The sequence below is a fragment of the Citrus sinensis genome, chromosome 4, assembly GCF_022201045.2.
Source record: "Citrus sinensis cultivar Valencia sweet orange chromosome 4, DVS_A1.0, whole genome shotgun sequence".
Lineage (NCBI taxonomy): Eukaryota > Viridiplantae > Streptophyta > Magnoliopsida > Sapindales > Rutaceae > Citrus > Citrus sinensis.
In genome coordinates, this window is record NC_068559.1 from 2,687,195 (window position 1) to 2,700,575 (window position 13,381).

The 13,381-nt window shown below is 36.7% G+C and overlaps 1 protein-coding gene and 1 pseudogene across 1 annotated transcript; one reads left to right on the forward strand and one right to left on the reverse strand.

The window, feature by feature from the left end:
• Nucleotides 1–1,637: 1,637 nt before the first annotated feature.
• Nucleotides 1,638–3,543, reverse strand: LOC102617223 (60S ribosomal protein L36-2-like; annotated as a pseudogene).
• A 50-nt stretch (nt 3,544–3,593) lies between these two features.
• On the forward strand, nt 3,594–13,264 carry LOC102617514 (heat shock 70 kDa protein 1). The gene is made up of 4 exons (XM_015532667.3): nt 3,594–4,905; nt 7,203–7,215; nt 10,619–10,816; nt 11,343–13,264. The coding sequence occupies exons 1-4, from the start codon at nt 3,709–3,711 to the stop codon at nt 13,073–13,075; spliced, it is 3,141 nt and encodes a 1,046-aa protein (XP_015388153.2). The 5' UTR covers nt 3,594–3,708; the 3' UTR covers nt 13,076–13,264.
• Nucleotides 13,265–13,381: the final 117 nt, after the last annotated feature.

Genomic DNA, 13,381 nt, shown 5'->3' on the forward strand with positions numbered 1-13,381 from the left:
AATGTCAATAGATAAACATTGCTGGAATATATGGCTGTAATGCTGAACATTCTGTTCAGCATTTGTTTCAGGTTATCATCGTTTACTTTGGTCGTCGCCACCAGCTGGGTCAACAAGCCAAGTCGTTGCCCTTTTAGAGGGTTTTGATTCGTTAAACTAAGGGCACATGACATGTGGGGTTCACAATTCATTTCACCAACTTGTTCATTAGTTTAACTTGGAATTATAATTAGGTTTCAACTTTATGCTAATTTATATACCACGTTGTCTTTCTAATATAACGGATCATCATTAATCCATCTTGTAATTTATTATCCTTTTTTCCTAATTAATAATACAAATTTTTAATCAAAATGAGAAAGTTCAGTTACTGAACATCAACTCTTATTTCATATTATTGTTATTATTATTCAAAACTTGAATAATTACCGTAAGTGCAGAACGCATCCACATTCAACTGAATTGTACTCGAGGCCCTAACCCATCAAATCTTTATCATGATTAATTACCGTTACGTTTCTAATTCGCTCAATTTAAATTCACAAATTTAATGATGGAAGTCCATTTGGGTTGAAAAAGCTGACGACATCGATATGGTCTTCTTAATTAATTAATTAATTCGACTCCTAAGCTTGGAGACTTGTCAGCGGCGAAGAGAATATTAGTTGAGCTGTCATCCATCAAAAGCTTGCGTTTTCAATATCGACCCTACAATACAACTTCCTATCTACGACAACTTCCGTTGGAAGTTCTTGCTAGCTAAGATATGAGAAAAATAAAAATAAAAAAAATAAAAAAAATAAAAAAGAGGATTAATTATAATTTCCATCACCCCGACTCAGTATCCACCTGGGTCTGTGAGAAAATTGGCTGAGATTTTCCCCGGAATTTTCTAGTGCGCTTGCAACAATCTTGCTAATTATTATTTATAAATAAATTAATACCATAAAACTTCAAGCAATGTTTAATTCTCTTACAATAATTTTAATAATTATTAAGTTGTGAATAAATTAATTTAAAAATTAATCTTAAAAGAAAAATAATAACCAAAATGTTTACACTAATTTTTATTTTACTTTTAAGGCAATTTCATGATTTAACTTTTTTTTTCACTAGTATCTCCAAGAATATTATTGTAAGGATATTATGTAAAAGAAAAGAAAAAGTGAGGGTAGGATGTAACATAATTAATAACAAGGGTGCAATGAAATATTTTTTAAAATTTAGAGATTAAATAACCACTTAACTCCAAATATAAGCAATAAACAAATATCTAACAATGAACAAACCCTAGATAAATATAATGAGCTCTCAATAATCTTATCCATCTGCAATATCTGTGGAAATTTGAAGTTGGTTTCTTTTGGGAACTGCAAGTGGCTTAATTTCCAAGAAAAGTAGAAGGAAAAATAAAATAAAAATTAAAACTACCGGTTAGTGGGTACTTTCCTTGAATTTTCCATGAGCTAACTCTATAATCTGGAACCATTAAACATTAGGGTAGGACTATTTGCACTATAAAATCTACTTTGAACACTCATTTACTTTGCACACTCAAGAAATAATTTTAAAATATTAATTTTTACTCGGACCACTCTTTCAAATTCCAATATTGTCCTCATTACCCATTTCTTTAATTACCTTATCACCTCTTTATACCCAATAAAGTATTCATCGTCACAAACAATATATCTAATTTTCTTCCTTTTTTATTAACTTTTATTTTCCTCTCATGACAATTTCGAATTGAAAAAAAAAGAAGCAAGCAACGTAGGCTAAAACAAACTCTGCTAATTTAATAACCCAAGTTCAGGTGAACATGGCATATAGCAAAGCAATGCATCACTTCTTCTTCTTTCCACCTCCAGCGGCCCTCATCCTGCAGAGTACATTAGACATCTCTCCATGCTTCATCTTTGCCCTCTCATAAGTGCAGAGCTTTCTCTTTGCAAGCTTCAATGCCCTCTTATCCTTACCAACTTTAGGAAGCACATCGATCCTTTTCTCATAGGGTGCAAAGCCGGAAACTTCTCTAATCACATTCCTCTCAAAGTGGACCCTTTTGCTTGTTTTCCCTTGGGCGGTAGCAATTCCTTTTTGGTCACAATATGACCTTGCTTAATCCAACAAATAGACAACTATTTAGTTGTTTAGGAGCCATTACCTCCAATGACACTGAGATTTTGTAGAGATCTTGTCTCAACTTTTCATTGTTGGTGTGGATTATAGTAGAAAAAATATGACGATTTATTAGATAAAAATTTATCAAATTGTGTTTTATTAAATTGTCCTTAATAGTAAATTATATTAAGGTTAAATTAGTAATATAAAAAATTATTATAATGTGAGTGTTCAAAGTAACTTTTAGAGTGCAAATAGCCCCACCCTAAACATTATTATATAACTTATCTAATTGACAATACAGGCTTATTATCTAATAAGGGATTTCTTTACTTTATTAAAATAAGGAATAAACTAAAACATACGAAAAAAGGACAAATGTGTATATTTTTCTTATCTTTAAATTTATAATCCTTTACCTTGATAAAGTAAGGGATCCCTCATTTGGAACATTACTCTGATAATATATAATTTATATCTCAACTAATTTGGCATCTGACTTATTAATTATTTATTGATTATTAATATCATTGATGATAAAATCAACAAACAACTAACACATAATAGTTAATGATTAGTGACATGCATTTAGCAGCTAAGACACCAATTACTTATGCTAAAATTTGTGTTATTACATAAATAATGCAACCCAATTGTAGATCTAGTGTTATCATTTAAAATTAAAAAAAAAATTGTATGCATAATTTAAATTAACTTTAATCGTCCAAAGGTTCAGGTAGTGTAGGGTGGATTTTGGTGTTATTTGGTGCAGTACTCTCTAAACCTTTAGGCCCCGAACTGTGTTATAACTTGTTCGTTGTTCAAGTTATGTCATAAAAAAAAAAAAAAAAGGACGACTGTAATGTCCATAGATAGGATTATAGTTTAAAAACGAAAAAGAAAAAAATCGAACTACTCGTATCATATGACTAAACCCTAAACATGAATTGTTAGGGCAAATACAAGAAAGACGCGTGCATAGCCACTTGCAATCTGGAGCCCACAGCTGATTCTGGGCCTTCATTCCTACCAAAAAGAAAAGGCCACAACGGTTGGCACCGGTCTCTCACTCTCTCACTCTCTCTCTCTCTCTACAGAAGGAGTCGAAAGTTAAGTTCACGCGCGCCATCTTAACGCCACGCGGAGTGTCCGCGTACGTCAATAAAAAACCTAAAACAAATTCAAATCAATCCAAGGGCATCTCTAGACGTACACGTTTCATATATCAACGGCTGAAAGTTAAGTTCACGCGCGTCATCTTAACGCCACGCGGCGTGTCCGCGTACGTCAATAAAAAACCTAAAACAAATTCAAATCAATCCAAGGGCATCTCTAGACGTACACGTTTCATATAACCACGTATATCAACGGCTGAAACTGCCCAACTTCCACAGAACGTTCCCGAATTCACGTTTCAAAAAACCTATAAATACCCCAATGCCAACTCCAACTCTCCAAGGCAAAGCATACTACACACACAACATTTCTAAGCACTTGCTACTTCTGATAAGCATTGCATTTCTTTGGTTCTTCCTTTTCTGATCTAAGAAAAAGTAATTTTATTTACGTTTATTTCATTTTTTATTGATGGACGGGAAAGAAGAGGTACTAGCAATTGGGATCGATCTCGGCACCACGTACTCGTGCGTTGGAGTGTGGCAGCATGACAGGGTGGAGATCATAGCCAACGATCAAGGGAACAGAACGACGCCGTCTTACGTGGCCTTCACCGATAAGGAGTGTTTCATGGGCGACGCTGCCAAGAACCAGTTAGCCATGAACCCCACCAACACCGTCTTCGACGCTAAAAGGCTGATAGGGAGGAGGTTCGGCGACGTGTCGGTTCAGAGCGACGTCAAGCTCTGGCCGTTCGAAGTGGTTGCCGGACCGAACGACAAGCCAATGATTGTCGTTAACTACGAAGGCGAAGAGAAGAGGTATGCTGCTGAAGAAATCTCTTCAATGGTGCTTGCCAAGATGCGTGATATCGCTGAGGACTACGTTGGCTCACCTGTGAGCAATGCTGTGGTCACCGTTCCCGCTTACTTCACCAACTCTCAGCGTCAGGCCACCAAGGATGCCGGAGCTATGGCCGGGCTTAATGTTTTGAAAATCATCAGTGAGCCCACTGCTGCTGCCATTGCATATGGTCTTGACAGGAAGGCCGCCTCTGAAAAGAATGTGTTGATTTTTGATCTGGGTGGTGGTACTTTTGATGTGTCTTTGCTTGCCATCGAAAAGGGTATCTTCAAAGTGAAGGCCACTGCCGGAGACACACATCTCGGTGGTGAAGATTTTGACAACAGAATGGTGAATCATTTTATTCAGGAGATCAAGAGGAAGACAGAGAAGGATATCAGCGGCAGCCCGAGGGCTGTTCAGAGATTGAGAAAGGATTGCGAGAGGGCCAAGAGAATTCTCTCGTCAACTTGTCAGACTAAGATTGAAATCGATTCCTTGTACGAGGGTATTGATTTCTCTTCGGTTATAACGCGTGCAAGGTTTGAAGAGCTCAACATGGACCTCTTCAGGAAGTGCATCAAGCATGTTGATATGTGCTTGAGGAATGGTAAAACGGACAAGAGCAGCGTGGATGATGTCGTCATCGTTGGTGGCTCTGCTAGGATCCCCAAGGTGCAACAACTGCTTCAGGAATTCTTCAACGGAAAGAGACTCTGCAAGAACATCAACCCAGATGAGGCTGTAGCTTATGGAGCTGCAGTTCAGGCCGCCGTGTTGAGTGGCAACCGCAGTGACAAGGTTGAGGATATCGTCATCTTGGATGTGAACCCTAATTATAATTCACCACTTGAGCTGAAAACAACCACTAGTTTTGCAGCTCAAAATTTACCGAGCAGAGGAGGTCATACAAGCCACCAGGCTCATGACCTACAGCTGAAGAACCATAAAACACTCAGCAAATGCAACGGATGCAAGAGACCTGCTTTTGGGCTGATGTATAGATGTGAGCTGTGCAACTTCAATCTTCATATCCCCTGCATGTTCATTGACCGTAAGCCTACTGCCAAACATGAATTCTTCGGAAACTCCACTTTCAAACTCTTACCCACCCTCGGGGCATGCTCTACTAAAGATTGTATAGATTGTAACAAACACTGTCACGCGTGTGGAAGACCCGCGGATGGTTTTGTCTACCATTGCGAAGAGAAAGGCCGTAACTTGCACCCCTGTTGCTTCAACCTTCCGCGTAAGCTGCAAATCGATTGTGTTGAATTTGAGCTTTCTGATAAGAAATTATCACAGAAGTGCATTTGGTGCAACAGCAAAAGGCTTCAAGAAACTGCAAGTGACAGGTGGGGGTGGTCTTATGTATCCAAGTGCAAGAATTACCATTGTCATGCATTCTGCTCTACTGAAATGCTGCTGGAGGAATGGAAAAGTGGTGAAGATAATTCCAAAGAGAACTCTTTGGTGCCGAGCAGTCTGAAGCTTCCTGTTAAAAGTCAGTTGAAACGCAACAAATGGAGGGGCAACAAATACTTGATGATAGCCAAGGGGTTCTTTCAAATTCTTGTCAGTATCTTCATCGGCGACCCAACTACTTTTCTTGCTTCGCTAATCTTGGGTCTGGTCATGAACTGATCGATGCTGGGTTCCAGGTTTTTTTTATAGGATCTTGCTGAATCTTGTTGTGTTATTTGTGTTTGTTTTTGTACAAATGCAAGTTCCTAGTGTGTTTGTTTTTATAGTTGTATTTGAACTCTTTGCATGTATTTTATACATGTGTTAATTGTGTTGTGATGTTTTTGTTCCAATGTTCCCTTCTGTTTTTTCTTTTCTTTGAATAAAGTCGTTTATCTGGCCAAATATAGAAGATAAATCTATTGGTGGGTAACTAACCCTAAATTATGATCATGATGCTTTTTCGACTTTGATGACCAAGATGATGTTACATCAGGATACTTAGATGATTATCTTTTCTTGCAGCAAATTAGAATAAAACACTAAACGTAGTTTGACAGGCTGTTATTTTGAGACTTGTGTCCACTTCCCGCAGCCACGGAAATTGTCCATTAAACATAATATTGACAGCACATGAACTATGACAAATTGTTGCAAGCTAGGTAATTAATACAAAGCAGAGATGGGATATTTATAAAATTTATTCACTTTTACTTATATCTTCTTATAGATACGCCTTGTTTCTTCTTCTTTTTTTTTTACATATTTATTATATATTACCCATAAAAATGTATCTGTTATGACAAGAGAAAATCACTGGGACTTTTGGTTGGTCTTAGATTTGAACAAAAAAAGAAAATATTTTTTTAAAGTATAAAAAGACAAGAAAAATATATTCTATGGCATATGCTTTATTGTGCAAGAGGAGGGGATCCATGAATTCTCACACAATACCACAAAGGCACCAGACTTTTAAATTGACAAGACCTTCTCCTTTTAGGATTAGGACAAGTGTGATTAGATGGCCGGTGTGGCTACAAAAAGGACCACAATTAATGTTCTCTCACTTGCTAGCAAATGGCGGTAACTGATTAATTTAAGTCATTGTATTGGAAGCTCTATATAGTCAAAGACGGTGGGCGAGTGATATATATTATAATGAGTTAGTTTGTGTTTAATAACGTCATTAATTATTCTCCATGATATTAATGAATTATAAGGTCTACACCACATAAACATTATTGCAGAGATGCTTCTTTTTTTAATTACTACATCTATTTTTCCTTAGTCACGAAGTTAGTCATAAAAATTTGAACATTTTCGGGGAAATTTAAGAGCAAAAGATCAATTAGGTTAGTTGGTTGGATATAAACTTTAGCTTATGCTTAGCGTCAATGAGAGAGGTCACCGACTCACCGCCACTAAGTGTGTGAATGTCATATTCCTAAGTATCTAATTACTTAAGTTATAATGAGAATTAAAAAAAAAATTACTGAAGTATCATTGGTCGACATAAAGTATGGGTAAATTTATCTTTACTCCTTAGGTTTAGACATTAATTTCTAGTTGGTCGTCTTTCAACTTTTAAAATTGACTTAAAAAAAGAAAGAATAGGCCCAACACTTTTTTATATATTGTTATTTCTGTTAGTTTGCAAGGTAAAAAAAGAAAGTAAACAACTACTCTTTGATAAGGATGATATGTTAAACATCCATGCTGCTACTTATGAGATTATATTGATAAAATAAATAAAAAAATTATCCTTCTCTTATTACGTCGGGGTTTGCCAAAATCAAAATTATCTTTAGAAATTAATGTTTAACACTAATAGAAGTAATAGTATAAAAATTAATTAGATGGCACTTTTTGAAAATATATATGAGGACATATATAATTAATATCTAATCCTCTAGTGTATGTACAGACTAATTGAAGAGAATTTATCTCAAAGGTAAAACAAACGAGAATCTTCTGTTTGCCTCTCCCCGGTTTAATGAGTGGCTAAGATTGAATTTTGTATTTTTTTTCTTTCACTTTATTTACAATCAAGTCAACCTTCTTCACTAAATTATGAAGGTAAGGAGAGAATCCTATTTCAAATTAAACTACAAGTAACAATAACTTTTCTAGTAATTGATACTAACAAAACATGCAATTAATAAGATTAACAAAATCAAAACAATGGAATTATGGAAGGGAAAAAAAGGCACCTTTTGAGTTTTGACTCTTGAGAGAAATTATCATCAGATAGCTTTTCCCATCAACTCTTAGCGTTTGATCACAGAATCTCGAACAAGATGAAGCCGGAAAAAGGATAAATCAATAAAACAAACGGAAAAAAAAAATGAAGACACATTAACGTAAATGGTGATACTGGAAGAGAAGCAATATAGTTTGAGAACTGTTAGGAAAACTCGACTAATTTGCAAAAGCAATATATGGCTGTAATGCTGAACATTCTGTTCATCGTTTGTTAGAGGCTATCATCGTTTACTTTGGCCTTCGCCGACTGGGTCAACGAGCCAAGTCGTTGCCGTTTTAGAGGGTTTTGATTCGTTAAACTAAGGGCACAATGACATGTGGGGTTCATAATTCATTTCACCAACTACTCATTATCTTTTAGGGTAAATACAAAAACGATCAATCATGCAAGCAAGGAAGATGCTCCTCATTTAATTTTCTTTAATGGACTCCTTTCTGGCTTTTGATGCTTTCCATGCTTTTTTCTTCATAATACTAACCTTGTTCATTAGTTTAACTTGGAATTATAATTAGGTTTCAACTTTATGCTAATTTATATACCAACGTTGTATAATGCTATATTTACACTTTCTTATTTTTCAGCATTTCCTCCTTCTGCAATGTCTTTCTAATTTGTCGACGGATCATCATTAATCCATCTTGTAATTTATTATCCTTTTTTCTTAATTAATAATATAAATTTTTAATCAAAATAAGAAAGCGCAGTTACTGAACATCAACTTTTATTTCATATTATTGTTATTATTATTATTCAAAACTTGAATAATTACCGTAAGTGCAGAACGCATCCACATTCAACTGAATTGTGCTCGAGGCCCTAACCCATCAAATCTTTACCATGATTAATTACCGTGAATTTTATTAACCGTTAGTTTTCTAATTCGCTCAATTTAAATTCACAAATTTAATGATGGCAGTCCATTTGGGTTGAAAAAGTTGACGACATCGATATGGTCTTCTTTAATCAATTAATTCGACTCCTAAGCTTGGAGACTTGTCAGCGGCGAAGAGAATATCAGTTGAGCTGTCATCCATCAAAAGCAACATCGGATTTAATTGCGTTTTCAATATCGACCCTACAATACAACTTCCTATCTATGACAACTTCCGTTGCAAGTTCTTGCTAGCTAAGATATGAAAAAAAAAATTTTTAAAAATTAATTATAATTTCCATCACCCCGACTCAGTATCCACCTGGGTCGGTGAGAAAATTGGCTGAGATTTTTCCTGGAATTTTCAACGAAATTACTCTTTAATTTTTTAAATAATAGAAGAATGCATACGCTTCTTTGTCGGTTGCTTTCGATATCTTCTTCCTAGTTCCTACAATATTATTCTTTTTCTAATTTTCTTTTTTCCCTATATAAAGTATTTGACAAGACAACACTTTATAGCTTAGAATCAAATGGGAAGCTTCATTTTTATGTAACCTTGTATGTTTTCCAAATAAAACTTTTATCAATTTCATCCAATTCTCTCTTCTTCTTTTTATTTTTCTTCCCTCCATGAAATACGTAACTATTTATGAATTCATAATGTCAAAGTCGTTCTCTATAATGCCAGATTAAATTGAACAAAAAGAAAAGAAATTATGTTTCCATACTTATTAATTCTGAAGTGAAACTCAAAATGAAAAGTAATCAATTCAGCCCATTAAAGGCCCAAAGGCCCAAATCAACTTTAAGTTAAGGAGGCCCACTCACAACTAATCTTCTCTTGGACGCACATGCAGATTTTGGTCCAATTATCTTGTCTTCATTCAGAACCGCGGTACCGACATCCGTAATTCCGTATCCCCGATTTAGCCCAATTAAGAATTATTTCTATTTGGACTATAACCCATTTACAACTCATGCAGCCTCCCCTTCTCATAAGAGTTTATTCGGCTCCCCACTTTGAGGATAAAATAGATTTTCCTCTAATATTAAGTGAGGATCGTTGTTCAAACTGTATTATATCATAATCATGAAGGAGAGTTCCTATTATTATATGGTTATAAATATCAATAGAGTTGTAATTGTAATACATCAATATTAAAAAAAAAAAAGATATTTCTATTTGCAAGGGGGCCTATTTCTCACCCAAATGACTAAAGTAGCATTAGTGTTATGTTATAAACAAATATTGTAAGGGCATTTTACTATTTTCATAGTTTGAATTGAATTTAGTAGAAGAGTCACAATTTTTTACATAACCCTGCAACTCGCCTGAGATGGCACTGAATTAATAAGTTTTGAATTGATTAATTAAAATTGATACGGTTATTAAATAGACATATTCAAAACACTTGTTTAATAATTGTGTTCGGGTTCGAATTCATATTTTCTGATAATTAATTATTTAATTAAATATATTTTATTAACTTAATTTACTCAGTAGAAATATGTATTATGTTTGATACATTAAGGGACCTATTTGGTACAAATTGATAAACAACGTCCCTGTCCGAGAATAAATAAAACAACTAGGGATCGTTCGCTCCCCCAATTCAAAATCCCTACGCACCTTTTTCAATTCACACAAGGCGCGCGCGTAGCCGACCTTGACGAGTTCCAGACGTACATTGACCAAAATCCAGACCGTCAATTGCGCTTCAATCAACGGCTGCGATTGCCCCAACGACCGCAGGAACATTCTAGAACTTGTAACCAAAAATCTATAAAAAAACTCACAACCCTAGCTCTTAACAGAACCACATACAAGTTTTTTATTTTTTAGGTTTGAGATCTATTTTTGTTTTTCTTCGCTGTCAAAGCAAACTACTTTATTCTCCTTTTCCTTGCTTGAGTTTTGATAATGGCCGGAAAAGGAGAGGGACCAGCGATCGGTATCGATTTGGGGACGACGTACTCCTGCGTCGGAGTCTGGCAGCATGACAGAGTCGAGATTATCGCCAATGACCAAGGGAACAGGACGACGCCGTCTTATGTGGGGTTCACCGACACGGAGCGTTTGATCGGGGACGCTGCTAAGAACCAGGTCGCCATGAACCCCACGAACACCGTCTTTGGTAAGTATTCGTTTGACGTTGTTTTGATTTCTTCGTTCAATGATTTGTGTAATACGTCATGGAAAGCGCATGAACCGACTGCTGTTTCGTCAGATCTATGCGTTCGGAGGGTAGTTTTGTCTTTCTCCAGTTAATGAGTTTTGAGATCTTGTGTTTTTACGGGATTGGCTGAACTATAAGTCAACATTGAGTCGCGACTTAGTACATTAGAACGTTCAATTTTGTTAGTTAATTATACTTAGGAAATAAATTAGTATTTTTAAAAACATATATATAAAAAATTACCGGTATCATTATATGTGTTCAATATTAGTTTAATTTAATGACTGTTTTGATTTCTTCAAGCAATTTATATTTTTAAAAATTATGCAGCGAATCTTATGTTAATAGGTTTTTTTAAAATTTTTGCCTTGTAAATAAATATGCTTAAATTTATTGTTTTGTTTTTATGCTTTGACTTGTTTATGATGTTGGCTTGTGTAATTGGGCTTGTTTGATTGACTGGTTTTTATTTTTTACTGTGTAGATGCAAAGAGGTTGATTGGTAGGAGATTCAGCGATGCATCAGTCCAAGGAGATATGAAGCTATGGCCATTTAAGGTGATTGCTGGACCAGCTGACAAGCCCATGATTGGTGTTAACTACAAGGGCGAAGAGAAGCAGTTTGCTGCTGAGGAAATCTCGTCTATGGTGCTCATCAAGATGCGTGAGATTGCCGAGGCTTACCTTGGCTCAACTATTAAGAATGCAGTCGTTACTGTCCCTGCTTACTTCAATGACTCACAGAGGCAGGCCACCAAGGATGCTGGTGTCATTGCTGGGCTTAATGTGATGCGTATCATCAATGAGCCCACTGCTGCTGCCATTGCTTATGGCCTTGACAAGAAGGCTACTAGTGTGGGTGAGAAGAATGTGTTGATCTTTGATTTGGGTGGTGGTACTTTTGATGTGTCGTTGCTCACTATTGAGGAGGGAATCTTTGAAGTGAAGGCTACTGCTGGAGACACTCATCTTGGTGGTGAGGATTTTGATAACAGAATGGTGAATCATTTTGTTCAGGAGTTTAAGAGGAAGAACAAGAAGGATATTAGTGGCAACCCTAGAGCTCTTAGGAGATTGAGGACTGCTTGTGAGAGAGCGAAGAGGACTCTCTCCTCTACTGCCCAGACTACAATTGAGATTGATTCTTTGTATGAGGGTATTGACTTCTACTCAACCATAACTCGTGCCAGATTTGAGGAGTTGAACATGGATCTCTTCAGGAAGTGTATGGAGCCTGTTGAGAAATGTTTGAGGGATGCTAAGATGGACAAGAGCACTGTCCACGATGTTGTGCTTGTGGGTGGTTCCACTAGGATTCCCAAGGTGCAACAGCTTTTGCAAGACTTCTTCAATGGCAAGGAGCTCTGCAAGAACATTAATCCAGATGAGGCTGTTGCTTATGGTGCTGCTGTTCAGGCTGCCATCCTGAGCGGCGAGGGCAATGAGAAGGTTCAGGATCTGTTGCTCCTGGATGTTACACCTCTGTCTCTTGGTTTGGAGACTGCTGGTGGTGTCATGACTGTGTTGATCCCAAGAAACACAACCATCCCCACCAAGAAGGAACAAGTTTTCTCCACCTACTCAGACAACCAACCCGGCGTCCTGATCCAGGTGTACGAGGGTGAAAGGACAAGAACCAGGGACAACAACTTGTTGGGCAAATTTGAGCTCTCTGGCATTCCTCCAGCTCCCAGGGGTGTTCCTCAGATCACTGTTTGCTTCGATATCGATGCTAATGGTATCTTGAATGTCTCAGCAGAAGATAAGACAACGGGCCAAAAGAACAAGATCACAATCACCAACGATAAGGGTAGATTGTCAAAGGATGAAATTGAGAAGATGGTTCAAGAGGCCGAGAAGTACAAGGCTGAAGACGAGGAGCACAAGAAGAAGGTCGAGGCCAAGAATGCCTTGGAAAACTATGCCTACAATATGAGGAACACTGTCAAGGACGAGAAGATCGGCTCCAAACTTGATCCAGCTGACAAGAAGAAGATTGAGGATGCCATTGATCAGGCAATTCAATGGCTTGATAGCAACCAGCTGGCTGAGGCCGATGAATTTGAAGACAAGATGAAGGAGCTTGAGAGCATCTGCAATCCCATCATTGCCAAGATGTATCAAGGTGCTGGTGGTGATATGGGCGGTGGCATGGATGATGATGCTCCTCCAGCTGGTGGCAGTGCCGCCGGTCCCAAGATTGAGGAAGTTGACTAAGCTTCCAGTTTTATTTTGTTGTGTTTGTGGGAGGTCGGTTTTTTGACGGTGGGAAAACTGGACGTTTGGTTTTTATCTTATGTTGTTTTAGCCTTAGGATGAATATTAATTTTTCCTTTTCTTTTTATTTTTCAAATTTTACTTTTAATTCGGACCAATTTATATAATGAATATTTTTCGGTCCCTAAATATTGTCTCTTTTGCTTGAAGCCTTATTAATTATGAACAAAAGTCATGCCACCCCATGAACGTTTGTGGCCCAGGATTTTGGTATTTTGATAGGACAAAATAAGTAAACTATTGACG

Excerpts from the sequence above, each read along its gene's own strand:
- LOC102617514 (XM_015532667.3), top strand. The coding sequence starts at position 3,709 with ATGGACGGGAAAGAAGAGGTACTAGCAATTGGGATCGATCTCGGCACC. Across the intron at positions 10,817-11,342 it reads CCCCACGAACACCGTCTTTG|ATGCAAAGAGGTTGATTGGT; the intron begins GTAAGTATTCGT and ends TTTACTGTGTAG.